The sequence below is a fragment of the Apodemus sylvaticus genome, chromosome 19 (genome assembly GCF_947179515.1).
Source record: "Apodemus sylvaticus chromosome 19, mApoSyl1.1, whole genome shotgun sequence".
NCBI classification, from domain to species: Eukaryota; Metazoa; Chordata; class Mammalia; order Rodentia; family Muridae; genus Apodemus; species Apodemus sylvaticus.
In genome coordinates, this window is record NC_067490.1 from 11,144,047 (window position 1) to 11,160,155 (window position 16,109).

The 16,109-nt window shown below is 49.2% G+C and overlaps 2 protein-coding genes across 3 annotated transcripts in view; one reads left to right on the top strand and one right to left on the bottom strand.

The window, feature by feature from the left end:
* Positions 1–8,702, bottom strand: part of Mcm3ap (minichromosome maintenance complex component 3 associated protein) — a 47,844-nt gene extending 39,142 nt beyond the window's left edge. Inside the window, exons 1-6 of the mRNA XM_052162940.1 lie at positions 8,294–8,702; positions 6,524–7,841; positions 6,137–6,360; positions 1,720–1,798; positions 1,460–1,604; positions 105–295 (exon numbers count right to left, since the gene is read on the bottom strand). Coding sequence (XP_052018900.1) covers positions 105–295; positions 1,460–1,604; positions 1,720–1,798; positions 6,137–6,360; positions 6,524–7,733 — 1,849 coding nt within the window. The 5' untranslated portion in view covers positions 7,734–7,841; positions 8,294–8,702. The remainder of the gene's footprint in view (positions 1–104; positions 296–1,459; positions 1,605–1,719; positions 1,799–6,136; positions 6,361–6,523; positions 7,842–8,293) is intronic.
* Positions 8,703–8,713: 11 nt separating this feature from the next.
* On the top strand, positions 8,714–15,516 carry Ybey (ybeY metalloendoribonuclease). 2 transcript variants are annotated; one of them, XM_052162941.1, is made up of 5 exons: positions 8,714–8,805; positions 9,175–9,404; positions 10,786–10,914; positions 12,980–13,048; positions 14,057–15,516. In XM_052162941.1, the coding sequence occupies exons 2-5, from the start codon at positions 9,195–9,197 to the stop codon at positions 14,141–14,143; spliced, it is 495 nt and encodes a 164-aa protein (XP_052018901.1). In that variant the 5' UTR covers positions 8,714–8,805; positions 9,175–9,194; the 3' UTR covers positions 14,144–15,516. The 2 variants fall into 2 exon arrangements, with proteins under 2 accessions (XP_052018901.1, XP_052018902.1); XM_052162942.1 differs by lacking the exon at positions 12,980–13,048.
* Positions 15,517–16,109: the final 593 nt, after the last annotated feature.

Genomic DNA, 16,109 nt, shown 5'->3' on the forward strand with positions numbered 1-16,109 from the left:
TGAAATCCCAAGACTTGGTGGTGGCAGAGCCCCTGTGGCTCCCCACAAACTGCTGTGACACAACCCGCCAGGGAATCTGGAACTTCCGTCTCTGTGCGTCATACCTTGCCGCATGATGCGGTCTCTCTGGTCCAGAAGGCGGTACTTCTCCTCAGATGTGTCAGCCACAGTCCCTATCAGCGTGCTAAGAGATGACACGCAAGAACTAAGGCCCTCGGAGCCCTCAGATCCAGAGTCAAAAGGATCTGCCTCAAACTGGTGTATCTTCAGGAGACTTGGCTTCTTCACTGGGGAGCTATGGAGAAAACAACACATTTGTATCATTTCCACGTCTTCATCTGTTATGACATCTTGGTTCTCTTAAGCTAAGAAAAAAGAGCATTAAAACCAAAGAACCTAGCCAGGTGTTGTGACGTGTGACTTTATTAATCCCAGCACTAGAGAGGCAGAGACAGGTGGATTTCTGTAAGTTTGGTGCCAGCCTGGTCTACATAATGACACAGTGCTTGAGGCGGTGATCTAAGGTGAGGCTAAGCAATGAGCATGGCCCATGGGTAGGGGGCGGGGCCAAGAACAAAGGTGGTAGATTTCTGGACTTCTTAAAGATTCTTGAGATCCATTAAATCCTACAAACACTGAGATGAGGGGTCAGAAATGTAAGTCTATTGGTAGAGTGCTTGTCCGGCATGCCTCTGCTGGGATTAAAGGTGTACAGCAGCACCACCCAACGACAGTTTATTTACAGTACTATTTAAAAAAATAAAGGAATAGAGCAGAAATTGCGGCTTTGTGATAAGGCTTTCCCTAAAAGAAAAAAATCTGTTTGAAGTTAGTTCCTCACCAAAGAGCGCACTTTTTCAAAGATCTCAGACCTGGGGAATTTCAGAATAAAGCCAAGTCACCCCTAAAGCTGGCGACTGTCCAACACCCGCCCACCATGAGGGAAGGGATTCAAAAGCAGCTCTTTCCTGCGCCTGCCCCACAGCAAGCGTCAGAGCTCTCCCCTGTCTTCCCCATGAACAGTTAGGTACTAGGAAGGTGTACTGGCTGGTTCTGTGTGTCAACTTGACACAGGCTGGAGTTCTGTGTCCACAGAGAAAGGAGCTTCAGTTGGGGAAATGCCTCCATGAGATCCAGCTGTGGGGCATTTTCTCAATTAGTGATCAAGGAGGGGAGGGCCCCTTGTGGTTGGTGCCATCCCTGGGCTGTTAGTCTTGGGTTCTATAAGAGAGCAGGCTGAGCAAGCCAGGGGGAGCAAGCCAGTAAGAAACATCCCTCCATGGCCTCTGCATCAACTCCTGCTTCCTGACCTGCTTGAGTTCCAGTCCTGACTTCCTTTAGTGATGAACAGCAGCATGGAAGTGTAAGCTGAATAAACCCTTTCCTCCCCAACTTGCTTCTTGGTCATGATGCTTGTGCAGGAATAGAAACCCTGACTAAGACGGAAGATGAGTCCCACCTTTTGTTGAGGAGGCTGCCGGCCGCAGGCCTCACGATGGGCTTGCTGAGAGGCGAGTGCTGGAAGGGGGAGTCCTCCATGCCTTGGCCGGCTTCACTGTCACCAAGCTTCTTCTCCTTCAGGGGAAAGGGTTTCTTGCTGGGACCTGAGGACACAATCGTCAGAACAAGGCTTGTAAAACTCCAACAGCTCTGCCATCCATCCGGGAGGCAGCTGGAGCTAGCCGCCCTGCTGACCGTGAACACGGGAGGAAAACTCACTTATTTTCTTCTTGTGCCAAAAGATAGCCATGTCCTTATGCAGGCCTTTGCCCTTCTTCCTGGCCAGGGCTGCAGATGCCTGAAAAACAGTTCACAGCACAAAGTATGAGGACACAGAGAGAGCAGACACTGAATAACCAAAGTGCTGAAAACTGAGCAGGCCTCAAAAGTAAAAGGAGGGCCAGCAAGGTACCAGGCACCGTGCCACAAGACTTGACCCACAGAGTGGAAAGAATGGATCTCCAAAAGTTGTTCTCTCACCTCCAGATGCACTCACCACGGCACACTAATGCCCCACCCCTACATGCACACACAAACACCTGCACATACTCATGCTCGCACACGCTCGCGCGCGTGCGCACACAAACACACAGAATGAAAATTAATATGTAAATCTTAGGGACTAGAGAAATGGCTCAATGCTAAGGAGTACTTGCTGCTCTGCGATTCGGGGGTGACCCAAGTTGGTCCCCAACACCATTACCAGATAGACGCCTCACAACCACTTATAACTCCAGTCCTAGAGATCCAGCTCCCTTCCCCTTCGAGGATACTCACATAGACACATACACACAAAACTTTTAAAAAGGCTAGGTGTGGTGTGACAAATCCACAACTGTGTGGAGGCTCAACGCCTTTCATCTCTGCACTTGGGAGGCAGAGGCAGGTGGATCTCTGAGTGTGAGGCCAACCTGGTCTACAGAGTGAGTTCCAGGACAGCCAGGGCTATACAGAGAAACCCTGTCTCAAAAAAAACCTAAAATCTAAATTAAAACAAAACAAAACAAAACAAAACCACACGGATAACATACTTATAGCATTTTAGGTCTCACTTATTTTTTTTTTTTTTTTGGATTTGGTTTTTTTCGAGACAGGGTTTCTCTGTGTAGCCCTGGCTGTCCTGGAACTCACTCTGTAGACCAGGCTGGCCTCGAACTCAGAAATCCCCCTGCCTCTGCTTCCCAGATTGCTAGGATTACAGGTGTGCACCACCACTGCCCTGCCCGGCAGGTCTCACTTATTTTATGCACATGAGTGTTTTGCCTGCACTCAAGTATGCAGGTGCACACTTCATATGTAATACCTGAGGAGGCTAGAAGTGGGTACTGCATCCACCAGAAGCGGGAGTTACAGATGGTTGTGAGTTACCATCTGGGTGCAGGGAACTGTAGCTCAGCCCTCTATAAGATTAGCAAGTGCTCTTAAGTACTGAGCCACTCCTCTAGCCCCATATAGAACAATTTTTAATATGTGAATCATAACTTTAGCCACTCTATGGCCAAGAATGTACACACACATACACACATACACACACACAATTAAAGCAGTCAGCACTGCTCTTGCAGAGGACCCAGATTCAGTTCCCGAATCCATGTGGCCATTCACGGCTGCCCGTAACTCCAGCTCTAGGACTCAACATCCTCTCTGTCCTCCATAGGCACCAAGCGTGCACATAGTACACAGACATACACATAGCCAAATATTAATACAGAAATAATAACTCATTCAAAACGTTTTAAAGTTCTAGACCATCTTAGGCTAAAGAACTCGTGTCAAAAAAGTGACTGTAATATACATAATTATGAATATAAAGCCATTCATTTTTAATTAATATGAAGAAATAAACAATAAAATCCCTCAAACTGAATACATTCTGGCACAAAACCTTTGTTCTCTGAGATCTGTACTAAGGACAAGAACTATACCAAAAATGCACAAAGAAGCAAGGTACAGTGGCACACGGACGTGCGACCCAAGCACTTGGGAGACTGACACTGACCAATTCCCAGACAAAGCTGGGCAACATACCAAGCCAGAGGCCACCAGCCGCACAGCTCTCAGAACACCAGCCGCAGAGCACTGCCGCCTCCCTCTCAGAATACCGGTGGGGTGGGATGGCGCTGGGAGGCAGCTTAGCGGGAGAGCATGTGTGCAGCATGTTCAAGGCCCACAGCTCAATCCCTAGCCCTGAAGCAGGCGAGGACTCTGGAGCAAAACCCAGCCCCACCCCCAAAAGGCAGAGAAGGCTGAATAAGCAAGAAAACAGACAGAAGAAAACACCATGTGGTATTTAACAGTCACAGACTTTCTAGTCATTGCGGAAAACAGCAACAATTAGTTGGACACAAAGCATCATGCCTCTAGTCCTGAGTTCCTCCACGGGCTGAGGCAAGGAAGGGCCCTGAGTTCCAAGTGAGTCTGGGCGACACGGCAAGACCCTATGTCTAAAAACAACCCAGAAAATCAGACTACAAGCGCGAGCTGGCACGGCAGGCGGCACGTGCCCACTCTCCCAGGACCCAGGAGGCAGAGGCACAGCGTGGGTGACAGATGACCCTCCCAAACACGAAGGGACAAACCAGCAAGGGCGGGCAGCCAGCTGTGCCGAGAGGAAAGCACCTGACCCGAGGCTAATACCCGGGTCCCACCAAGGGAGGAGGAGAGGACTCACTCCACAAGCTGTCCTCTGACCTCCAGGCAGAGAGCTGTCCCTACACCACACATACACACACACAAATAAATAACTCTCCTTTTAAAGTTCTTATGTAACTTCATCTTTCTGTATGAATACTTAGAAAAATAACGAAGATATAAAGTTACACATGGTGAAATCCTACAGCCAATGCTACAAATCCAACAGTTTTTTCTAGGGAACAGATTCATGACTTTTTTTTTTCTATCTGTAATTGTTTGAATGTTTGGAGTATTCACGAACTTGGCCAAATAAAACAGAAGCAAAAGCAGAAAATTCAGGCCTGAAACAGTACTGTGCAAGTCAGGTGGTGGTGGCACACGCCTGTAATCCCGGCACTCAGGAGGCAGAGGCAGGTGGGTCTCTGAGTTTAGGGCCAGCCTGGTCTACTGACTGAGTTCCAGGACAGCCAGGGCTACACAGAGGAACCCTGTCTGAAGGGGGAAACAAAGAACTGTGTGCCTACACTGACTCTCAGACCTTTCAGAGGAACCAGACTTCACAGGCACAGCTTGGTCCTCCCTGGAGCACCATACTCTCTGGGGACTTCAGACCTGCACACGTGCAGGTTAGGAAAACTAACAGTGCCATCCCGGCCTCAAGTGAAGAGGAGATTCTTAAAAAATTATTTCAGTCCTGAGTTCAAATCCCAGCAACCACATGGTGGCTCACAACTATCTGTAATGAGATCCAATGCCCTCCTCTAGAGTGTCTGAAGACACTGACAGTGTAATAAATCTTTAAAAAAAAAAAATGGGGCCGGTTGTGGTTGCGCACGCCGGTAGGATTTGCTGAAGGAGGCAGAGGCAGGAGGATCACGAGTTCGAGGCCAGACTAGGCTACACATTTGCTGGGCAGTGGTGGCGCACGCCTGTAATCCTAGCACTCTGGGAGGCAGAGGCAGGCGGATTTCTGAGTTTGAGGCCAGCCTGGTCTACAGAGTGAGTTCCAGGACAGCCAGGGCTACAGAGAAACCCTGTCTCAAAAAAAAAAAACAAATAAAAAAAAAATGGGGTTGGTGAAATGGCTCAGCATTTAAGAGACTGCTCTTCTGAAGGTCCTGAGTTCAAATCCCAGCAACCACGTGTGGCTCACAACCATCTGTAATGAGATCTGACACCTTCTTCTGGAGTGTCCAAAGACAGCTACAGTGTACTTACATATAATAAATAAATCTTTAAAAAAAATGATTTCAGCAAGCATGCCTAGGAATGGGTTTCCTGTGGCATTTCATACACAGCTATGTATCAGTCTCTTACTCTAACTGACTCCCGTCCCAGACATCACGCCGGCTCCTGCTGGCTGTTTACCTACACCCCAGTCTCCCTTCTGTTTCCACGTCGCATGTCCACTGCCCTCTTTATCAACCCCCCCCCCACAAGATCTCACCCTCATCTCTCATACTCCTTCTCTATCACGATCCATACCCCCCCACATACACACAAATGTTTGCACACATACATAATCAGAAACCTACAATGAGCTATTTAAAGAGGAAAGAAATGCTACGTGAGTGCTTTCCCTACAGACTAGCAAGCAAGCAACTTACAGCTGAAAAGGAAAAGAGTTTGCACGTGACAAAGTTGGAGCTGGAGAGGCAGCAGCAGTTAGGAGCACTCGCTGCTCTTCCAGAGGGAGGACTGCATTTTATTCCCAGCACCCACATGGTGCTTACAACCATCTGTTACTCCAGCTCCAGAGGATCTGACGCCCTCTTCCGGCTTCGATGGGCATCAGGCGTGCAAGTGGCACACAGACATGTCTGCCGGCAAAATACCGATACACTAAAAGTAAAAATAATTAAAAATGGTTTTTTCAAGTGATCAAGTTCAGGACCCAGAACACAGGCTCTGAGGTAAGGTGCTTGTGTATCATGCTCAGAGCCCTGGGTCTGATCCTCTGCAACACAGGAAAAGGAACAGGAGGCAAGTCGGGAGTACTCACATGATCGAAGAAATGAATCACGGCGAGCTTCTTGCTGCGTCTGGTGAAGACCCGCTGCACTTTAGCAATTTTGCTGAAGTGTTTCTCCAGGATGGCCCTGTCGTTGAGGTAGTCGGGGATGTTCTTGCACTGGATGGCTGTGAGCTCTAGAGAAGACACGCCCCCGAGGCTGTCTGTGCTCTCGCTCCGCTTGCTCTGCCGCACGGACGTCCCCCTGAGAGAATCTGGAAGTCAGAAAGCAGACACGTAAGTCCATCGGAGACAACACTTCCAAGCCACGATCATGGCACTGAAATCAAGTGACCATGAGGGACCGGACAAGAGCTCTGCAGCAAGGCACACCATGTCACTATGTCACTCTGTTGCACACCCGCTTTTGGGACGCACCTTCTTTTTCATCTCTACCTTCTGTGTCTTCCTCTTTATGCACAGCTGGAAGGCGGGAGGGCGCCAGGGTGGACTGACTCCCTCCCGGGACGGCCGAGTGCTCACTTTCCCCGGACTCCGCGAAGCTGCTCTCCTTTTTGGATTCCTTGCTACCCAGGCGGCCTGCTTCTTTGTTGCTTTTGAAGACCTCCTGTATCGTCCGGCCAAACAGAGTGCCGCCCCGAGGTCTGTTCAGGCGGACTGGCCGTTTATCTGGGGGATGGTCACCCCGGGACAGGGGGTCCGAGTCTTCTGTTGCCTCGTGGCAATGTCTCCTTGGAGAGCGATCCTGGTCCTCCTTCCTTTTTAATCCCTTCATGAGGGTGGGAAGTGGCTCCACCTGGGAGGCGGCTTCCTCGCATCCTTGGCGGATGCTCGGTTTGTTAGCCGGGAAGGGCTCCCCCAAAGATCCAGGTGATGCTACGGGGAAAGTACTGAAGCTACTGTTCGAACTTCCAAACACTGACTTAGGACCCCTCTTCTCTTCCTCTACGTTTTGGTTAGACAAAGCAGGGGCGAAGGCAGATGTGTTACTAGTCACTGGTTTCGAAAAGATAAAATTTGAACTAGTCACCGAAGTATTTGTCGCCTGTGGGAAAGAAAACGCGGTCAGGCCTCCAGACCCACTACTAACCGGGTGAGAAAATGTGAAAAATCCAGAAGCAATTTGGCTCTGGGTTTTCTCCGGCTCTGACTCAGCCCCCGGTATTGGTTTGAAGACTGCATTTTCCAGGGGTTTAAACTTGAATTCCATCTTCCTAAAACCAGAACCTACTACTTCTCCGGTTTCTGGCCCAAAAGTAGAGCCAGTTGGGAAAACCCCGACACTAGACGTTGACTTAAAGCTGAAGGCCGTATTTCCTGGCACAGATGCACTTGAAGGCCCAGAAGTAGCTGCGAAAGGTGTGGGTTCGAGACCAGAGAAGAGTCCAGCACTTGAAGTTTGGGTGAGTCCAAATGCTGGCAAGGTGGAAGAATGACTTCCTCCAGACGGTGCTGCAAAGCTCGGTACCTGTGAAAATCCCAGGCTCTTGCTGGCTGTGTTGTTCTGTCCAAAATGGGAAGGCTGGCCAAATCGAAACGGTGACTTAGTCTGATATGTTCCCGTGGTGCTAGAAGTCACGGCGAAAGCACTGGGCTGCTGCCCACCAAAGGGATTCACTGGGTTCATCTTCGACCCAATTATTTGAAGGCAATAAATATGGTCTGTACGCAAGTAGCTCTCTCTTCCTTAAATTATCTATTGCCCGGGGAAGCTCTCCTTCACGCTCGGGATAACCTGGAAAACAAAGGTTTAGAACATCACAGCATATTTTGCTGCAACCCTTAAACCACAGATATTCTAAAGACAGTAATTTTAAAAGGCAAGGGAACAATGGGCCGCCGACCCCTCAGAGAACCAACAGGTTTTGGACACAGGGTATGAGAAATAAATTATGGTGTAAGGGAGGCTTAAAGTTTTTTTTTTCTTTTTCTTTTCTTTAAAGACAAGATCTCGTTTAGCCCGGGCTTGCCTCAAACTTACTACAGTCAAGCACAACCTTAATTAAGGTCCCTCCTCCTGCCTCGGCCTCCCTTCTGCTGGGATCACAGGTGTGCTCCATCAGGTTTAAGTGAAGCCTGATCCGTTAAGATTAAAATAAACATGCAAAGTATTTTATGCAATTGATAATTTCTCAGCGGGGGGCGGGGGTGGATATCTCAGGAATAAGACGGGAAAACATCACTAACCAGATTCTTGGGATCTCCAAGGCCAAAAGAACTGCACCGTAAGTTCAAATGTGACTGCTTTCGTTTCCTACCATCTCATTTTTCTCCCAGTAACTCGAACTTGAGATGCTCTGGTCTAGAACGAGCAGCTTTGTTCCGATGCTCGCAACACTCAGGAAACCCGCCGCTAGGCTAACAGACGCCTTCGAGCGAAGATGGTGAAGGCAGGCCTTCAGCAACCCGGCACGAACACAGAGAACAGCGGAGGCCGCGGAAGGAGCCGGCCCACCAGCTATCACCACTGTCGCAAGCGCTTGTGCTCGCCCACAGTCAGCCTCCAGCCGCTACCGGGCCCACCGCACCATAATACTCCGGCCGCTGGGGCGGACTCTTAGATGGGTGCCACGGACCTCTAATCCGTAGGACCAACTTCCGGTCCTCCGCATCCGGCTTCCGCTCTCTGGGGTGTGCTGCTGTTGATCTTCCGGCAGGCGGCCCGACGGCTTCCTGACCTTCTTCCGCGGTTTGCTGCGGTAAGTGCGCTGCGGTTCCCCCTTGTGCGGCGTGGAAGCGCTTAGTTCGTGCGTGGATCCTCCTACCTGAGTGCCCGGGAGACGCTGGATCCACAGCGACCCCCATTTTCTCACCCATACTCGTCCTTACCGGGTCCTACACCATTGCAACCGCCCCATTCCTGTGCACATTGTGCGCAGCCTACCCTGCTTCTTAGTTTCCTATGGTGAATGTAATTTCCCTTGGAATCGCCACCAAATAAAACTCCACCAAATAAAGTTGTTTTATTGTGAGCGCGCGTGTATTTTTACATAATTTATCAGTCTCTAGTACTTAGAGTCTTTTCTCGAGTATTAACCGCAGGTTCCTTCCAACCATTTTTTTTAAAGGGCTGGGTGTTCTTCCCGAAATGAGTTTGGTGATTAAAAATCTGCAGCGGGTGGTCCCCATCAGAAGAGTGCCGCTTCGAAGGAAGATGGATTTAGTCAGGAGTATCTTAGGCGTGAAGAAATTTGACCTGGGGATCATCTGTGTTGACAACAAGAATATTCAGAACATTAATAGGATCTACAGGAATAAAAATGTCCCAACTGATGTGCTTTCTTTCCCATTTCATGAGGTAAAATAATATGTTCTTCTCATACAGCCTACCTTCCTTCCAGAGTAGTTCCTGTTAATTATATTACAGTTACAGTTATCTTTGATTTTGAAACTTGGCAAAAATGCATTGACTGTGCATGCTTTTAATCCCATCTATTCAGGAAGCAGAGGCAATCGTATCTTTGTGAGTTCAAAGCCACCCTTGGTCTGCCTGGTTAGTTCAAGGCCAGACAAGAGCCACAGAAGAAACCTGTTTTCTCAGCTGGGTGGCAGTGGTGGTGCGCGCCTTGAATCCCAGCACTTGGGAGGCAGAGGCAGGCGGATTTCTGAGTTCGAGGCCAGCCTGGTCTACAGAGTGAGTTCCAGGACAGCCGGGGCTACACAGAGAAACCCTGTCTTGAAAAGCAAAACAAAACAAAAGCCAAAAAAAAAAAAAAAAAAAAGCCTCTGTCTCAAAAACAAGCAAGAAGTGAAGCAATATGATCTATATCTATTAAGTATGTCTAGCCTTAAACATCACAATTCCTCTATGCAGGGACTACCGTCACAAACTCAGTGCCCTCAGAGAATCTAAATAAAGGCCTCTGCAGTTTTAGGTGTAACCTCAGTGGTAAATGCTGGACAGAAAAATAAAAAACTGATAGCATTATCAACAAACTCCCTGAATTGGAGAGATGGCTCAGCAGTTAAGAGCACTGACTGCTCTTCCAGAGGTCCTGAGTTCAAATTCTAGCAACCACATGTTCATTCACAACCATCTGTCATGAGGTCTGATGGTCTCTTCTGGTATGTCTGAAGACAGCTACAGTGTACTTATATACATAAAATAATAAATCTTTAAAAAAATTCCTTGCAATAGCTACAAGGAACCACATTGTCTAAATAGCTTCCCCTATTGTTAGCAGCATAAATGGAAGTAATCCTTTTGGGGAGTGAACTGATAGTAAACAGTACTTCAAGAGACTGTGGAAAATGTATATGCCATAATCCACTGAAATATATCACACCTACAGAAATATATGCAAACAGTGAAGAAGGTACAGTGTAAGAATGTGGCCAAGTGTTCCCCTTATTGCTTAACAAGAAAAAATAGCGGGCAGATAAGTGGGAAAGAGTGTGCTTGTGTCCTTACGCCAATTCAACGATTTCGAATTCGACTTTGAGTTAAAAGAGGGGTAGCTAATTTGATGAAATCAAAGCTATTGATTATGATGGGCCATTGTGTATGATAACTATGCATGACACACACACACACACACCCCAGACCCTTTGATGGCCCTTAGCCTTCTTTCTGCGGCTGTGGTCAGGAGTCCCAGTGCCCTCTGCTAAACAAGTGAGCCGAGTCCTTGTAACCCGGCTACTGCTTGCCAAGGCCTCCGAGTTTGTTTTCTCCTTTTCAGAATCTGAAAGCAGGAGAGTTTCCTCAGCCACGCTCCCCGGATGATTATAATTTGGGAGATATTTTCCTAGGAGTGGAGTATATCCTCCAGCATTGCAAAGAAAGTGAGGATTACTACGATGTTCTGACGGTAAGTCGGGGTGCGGAGCCACATGCACTCGCGAACGAACTTCCACCATGGAGAAGGTTGAGGAGGAGATGCCTGTGTGCACATGAGCATTCACACACACCATTTGCATTGATGGGGAGAAATTAAAAGCAGGGACGGTAAGCTCCAGGCTTGAGGGAAGGAGAACTTCCGGGGGATGGAGAACCAGGGACCTCCCAGGGACCTTTTCAGCTTTTATCTCTAGAAAGGAAACCATGTTTCCCTAATTGAAATTTGCTGGATTGGCTTCTCATTACACAAAATAGAACAGGAGCCTCCACCTTGCAGAGTTTGAAGGCAGGAAGTGGAAAGTGACAAGAGAAACGTACCATCGTTCAATAGAAGCGCTCCGCTTTGGCAGAACAGCCACAGACTTGCTATCTGTGAGCCTCCTTGGATTTAATTAAGAGTGACTCAAAGCAGGCCCTGGAGGTCACCCAGAGTTATGGGCTTGGACTTGACCATGTCCTTGATCTAGGATAGCGCAGCCTGTGCTATGCAGAGGGGGACGTTTGTAATTCTCTGTTAGGAAGGAAGCGGCCCAGAGCCAGCAGCCGCACAGGCAGTTGACACAAAATAACCGCCCTGCTTTAAAGGAAATAGGAAACTAGTTTATTCTGAGCCAGATGTGGGTGGCTACTGAGGCCACAGAACAGATCTGGGCTGCTGGGAATGACGTGTTACAACGTGGAAGGGGTTATGTGACCTTTCATAGTCCTGGAAAGGCACAAGTCAGCGCAGTCGCCTGTGACTTCAGTGCAGACAGCAGACAGGCAGGACACCAGGTGGTGGCGGCAACTCTGTAGGTTTCCCACGTGACTGCTAAGTGTCCCTGGCTTTAGGGGTGGCGGAGGCTAGAAGTGTGTCACACTAACTGTACTTTCCAAAAGGTGATCCGCTCAACGTGAGGATATTAGGACAGACACCAAGGTTGGTAGTAAAAGGCTGTTAGAAGGGACTAGAGATTGCTCGAGATAACGTTAGCTTGGTTTGCCGTAGGCCTCTATATAAATCGTAGCGTCCTGCTCTGCCAAAGCCAGGCAGCTTGCAGACTCATTAGCTGTGGCCTCTTGAGACCTGCTGTAGACCTTCAGCGCCCTCCGCTGGACTCTGTTCTACCCCTCTTGTGGGCTAGGCCCAAGCCTGTCTGCAGTTAGAAGGAGGCCGATTTTCCCCATCCAGCCGCCGCCTCCAGCCACCTCGAATCCCATCCTGTCTCTCCCTGATCTCTACGCCCACTCTGCATAGATGCCCGACCTTGTTTTATGCCACATCCACAAGGGTTCACTTCCCAGGGCTAAGCCTGCACCCTTGCCTCTTTCCTTCTCTTAGAGTCAGCCCTGCTCCCCTCTTCCCTTGTCTCGTGTTTAGCTTCTCTTGCTGCTTAACATAGTTGTTTGTTTTTTTTTTTTTTTTTTTTTAGCAATGTAGGCCCACTGTTCTCCCAGAGAACCCGAGTTCCCTGCCCAATTCCTACGTCAGGTGTTTTACAACTGCCTGCCACCAGCTCCAGGGTATCAGAGGCCTCTTCAGGTCTCGCCTGTACTCATGTGCACATGCACACAATTTAAAAATAACAAGTAAATAAATGAAAAGCTGTAGACTCACTATACCGCCCAGGTCTTGAACTCTTGGATTCAATCAATACTTCACTGCAACTTTCTAGATCTCTGAGACTACAACCATGACCCACTCTTGCTTAATTCTATATAGCTGGATTCCCAATACTGCCCCCACCAGGGACAGTCAACTCTCTTTTCCTGGGTCCAACCCCAAACAGTGTCACTCCACACTAATGAACTGAACTGGGTGAACTGTTCTATTTTAGACAGGAGGCGACCGAGGTTGGGATGTCGCTCACTGGTAGCACTTGCCTAGACAGGAGAGAACTGGGGAGCATTAACTCTTGCCCAGTGCAGCAGCTGTGTCTCCTGCCCCAATGTCCTGGCATAGGGCAGCTCGGTCTTACAGGGGTGCTCTGTGACCCTGAAGGGGGCAGCTTTCTGGTAGATCATCCCCTGAGCTGACTTCTCGATTACTCCAACAGGTGACAGCCACCCATGGACTCTGTCACCTGCTGGGCTTCACCCACAGCTCCGAGGCTGATTGGCAAGAGGTAGGAGTCGTTCCTGTGTGAGGGGCTGTGTGCTACCCCCAGGTAGAACCTTAACCCCTAGGCTGCTGCACCCACACACACACACACCCCATGGCAAAAGGCAGGAACTCCAGCCTCCGTCTATCCTGCCCGAAAAGATCAAATGTCAGGCCTTGTTTTGAAGGATCTGGCTCCCCATGATGCTTCACTCCTGAAGGGCACCTGGACAGGCAGATTCAAAATTAAATTCCCTGAATGCTAGCTGTCATTGGTGGGGGTCAAGCAGAAAAACACACAAAACAAACAAACAAACAAACAAAACCCTTACCCATCAGCTGGCAACAAGCACTGCTAAGTAGTGGTTTATTTATTCTAACGGCTGGAGGATGCCACACTTAAAGCCCACCACGTGTCCAATAGGTTTGAGTTATGTTTGTAGGTATTGCTCGAGATGAACTTTTTTTTTTCTTTTTAAGATTTTCTGTTTATGAGTGTGTGCCTTTGAGAGTTCATGGGCACTGTGTGTGTGCTGGTTGCCTGCAGGGGCCAGAGGAGGGAGTCAGTCCCCTGAAACTGGAACTGCCGGAGGGTTGTGAGGTTCCTGATGTGGGTGCCGGGAATCAAACCCAGGTGATCTGTGAGAGCAGCGAGCACTCTCCATTACTGTGCCCTCTCTCCAGCACCCACAGAGGAACTTTTTCTTTTTTCAATTAAAAGTAGCTCTCCACCTGGTTCTGCTACTGCCCGGCCCTTTCTATGCCCTCTCCTTCCCTGCCCCACCCTTCCCTGGGCCCTATGTGTACCCCAGCTCTCCCCCCATCCTTTGGGAGCCCACTTCCTAATGTCCTATTCCTTTGTATCTCCCGTCCACCCACCACTCTTTGAGTCTCTGTTCAGGTGTTGCTGATTGACTTGTGCAGAGCCTGGGGCTTGGGGAGGCTTCCAAAGGAGGTGACCCCCGGGAAGACTCTGACTCGGGGCGAGGATCCCGAGTTTGCTTGTATCCGCTTGTGTGCTGCTGTGTTCCAGATGTACAGCCAGGAGAGGCTAGTGCTGGAGGAACTGAGCCGCTACATGGGAGCGAGGCTGCAGCCCCTGAGCAGAGGGCTCTACTGAGGCTCAAAGCTCTGAGATGCAGAACGTGGCGGACAGAGTCCTGTCCCTCCACAGCGGATCTCTGCTGGTCGTGCTGTCCCGAGGGCCTCAGCCCTCACTACAGCTTCACTCTGTGAGCGGACATTGGCTCCGGGAAGGACTAAGGAAGTGCCTGTCGGGCTGTGCGGACTGTTGTAAACGGAATAGGGCGTTCTAAGAGGAGAAACATGGACGCTCTTCTGCTCCTTTGGGCTTCTAACTGTAGAGTCTGGGTGCACCGCCCTGTCTCCCTGAAGGGGAAGGAACATGCCAGAACACTGAAGTCTATTCTTCCTAGGAGGATAGGCGCCTGCGTCTGCAGGCCCAAAAAGACAAGGGTCCCAGCCGACCCTCAGGAACTGTGTGACCTTTCTTTCTTTCTTCTTTTTTTTCTTTCTTCTTCTTCTTTTTTTTTTTTTTTTTTTTTTGGTTTTTCGAGACAGGGTTCCTCTTTGTAGAACTGGCTGTCCTAGAACTCACTCTTTAGACCAGGCTGGCCTCAAAGTCAGAAATCTGCTTGCCTCTGCCCTCACCTTTCTTACTTTCTTTCTTTCTTTCTTTCTTTCTTTTTTTTTATTTAAAGATTTGTTTTATATATGTGAGTACACTGTTGCTGTCTTCAGACACATCAGAGAGGTCATTAGATCACATTACAGATGGTTGTGAGCCACCCAGATGGTTGCTGGGAATTGAACTCGGGACCTCTGGAAGAGCAGTCAGTGCTCTTAACCATCACCTTTCTTAAGCTGTTGGCTGTCGACCCTATAAGACAGCCCACTGACCCACAGATCTTGTCTCCTAGGGTCAGAGAGTCAGCTGTGTTTCCCATCTGTGTTGCTGTTTGTAATTGTTTTAGATGACATTTATTTTATTTGGTGTGTGTATGTGTGTGTGTGTTGGTATTCTGTCTGGACTCCACATCCCACAGTTACCTGGCAACAGCCTGGTAGGCCTGGCCCACTGTAGAAGGGGCTGCTTGCCCTTCCTTTCCCTCCTTCTCTCTTACTCTTGCCCTCTTGGGCTCTTCCCTCCCTCTCCCCTCCCCCCTCTCTCCACGTGGTCATGGTGGCCTCTGCTTCTCTACTCTCTCCCTCTCTCTGCCTCTACTACCCTCTTTTTTTTTTTAAATTTATTTATTATTATGTGTAAGTACACTGTCACTGTCTTCAGACACCAGAAGAGGGTGTTGGATCTCATTACAGATGGTTGTGAGCCACCATGTGGTTGCTGGGATTTGAACTCAGGACCTTTGGAAGAGCAGTCAGTGCCCTTAACCACCAAGCCATCTCTCCAGCCCCTCTACTACCCTCTTAACCCCCTCCCCATGCCCTAAATAAAGTCTATTCTATGCTATACCATTGTGTGGCTGGTCCCTTGGGGAAGGGATGTCTCGGCCTGGGCCCACTGAGGCACTCCCTTCTCCCACACTGCCATAGAACATATTCTTATATTTCTTTATCTTTTTATAATCACAACAGTTTGTGTACATGTGTAGGTGCATATATCCCACTGCATGCTTGTGGAGGTCAGAGGACAGCTGGCGGGAGATGGTTCTCTCCTATTATATGGGCCCCAGAGACGGAACTCAGGTTGTCAGCCTTGCCATCCCACTGACATCCTGTGGGTCACTGTGGTCCTGCCACTGGGGCTCCCCCTATTGGCTGTTAGAGGCATGGTAATTCTGCTTAGTCCCGGAACATGAATTCTGGGTAACCTGAAGTCTAGCTCTACTGGACCTGCTGAATGCTAGGCAAATCTGCATCACTAATCTTCCCAGCTGGTAGCTAGTGGCCCCCCCACCCCCATCTCCCACCCCCCACCCCCCATCTCCCACCCCCACCCCCATATACGCCTATGCCAGCCTGTTCACTTCTCGGCCATCTAACTGGTTTGTCGTCTCTGAGCATCCTTGGGAAATGACTGCTTCTCTGTGGCACTTACCTGTTTC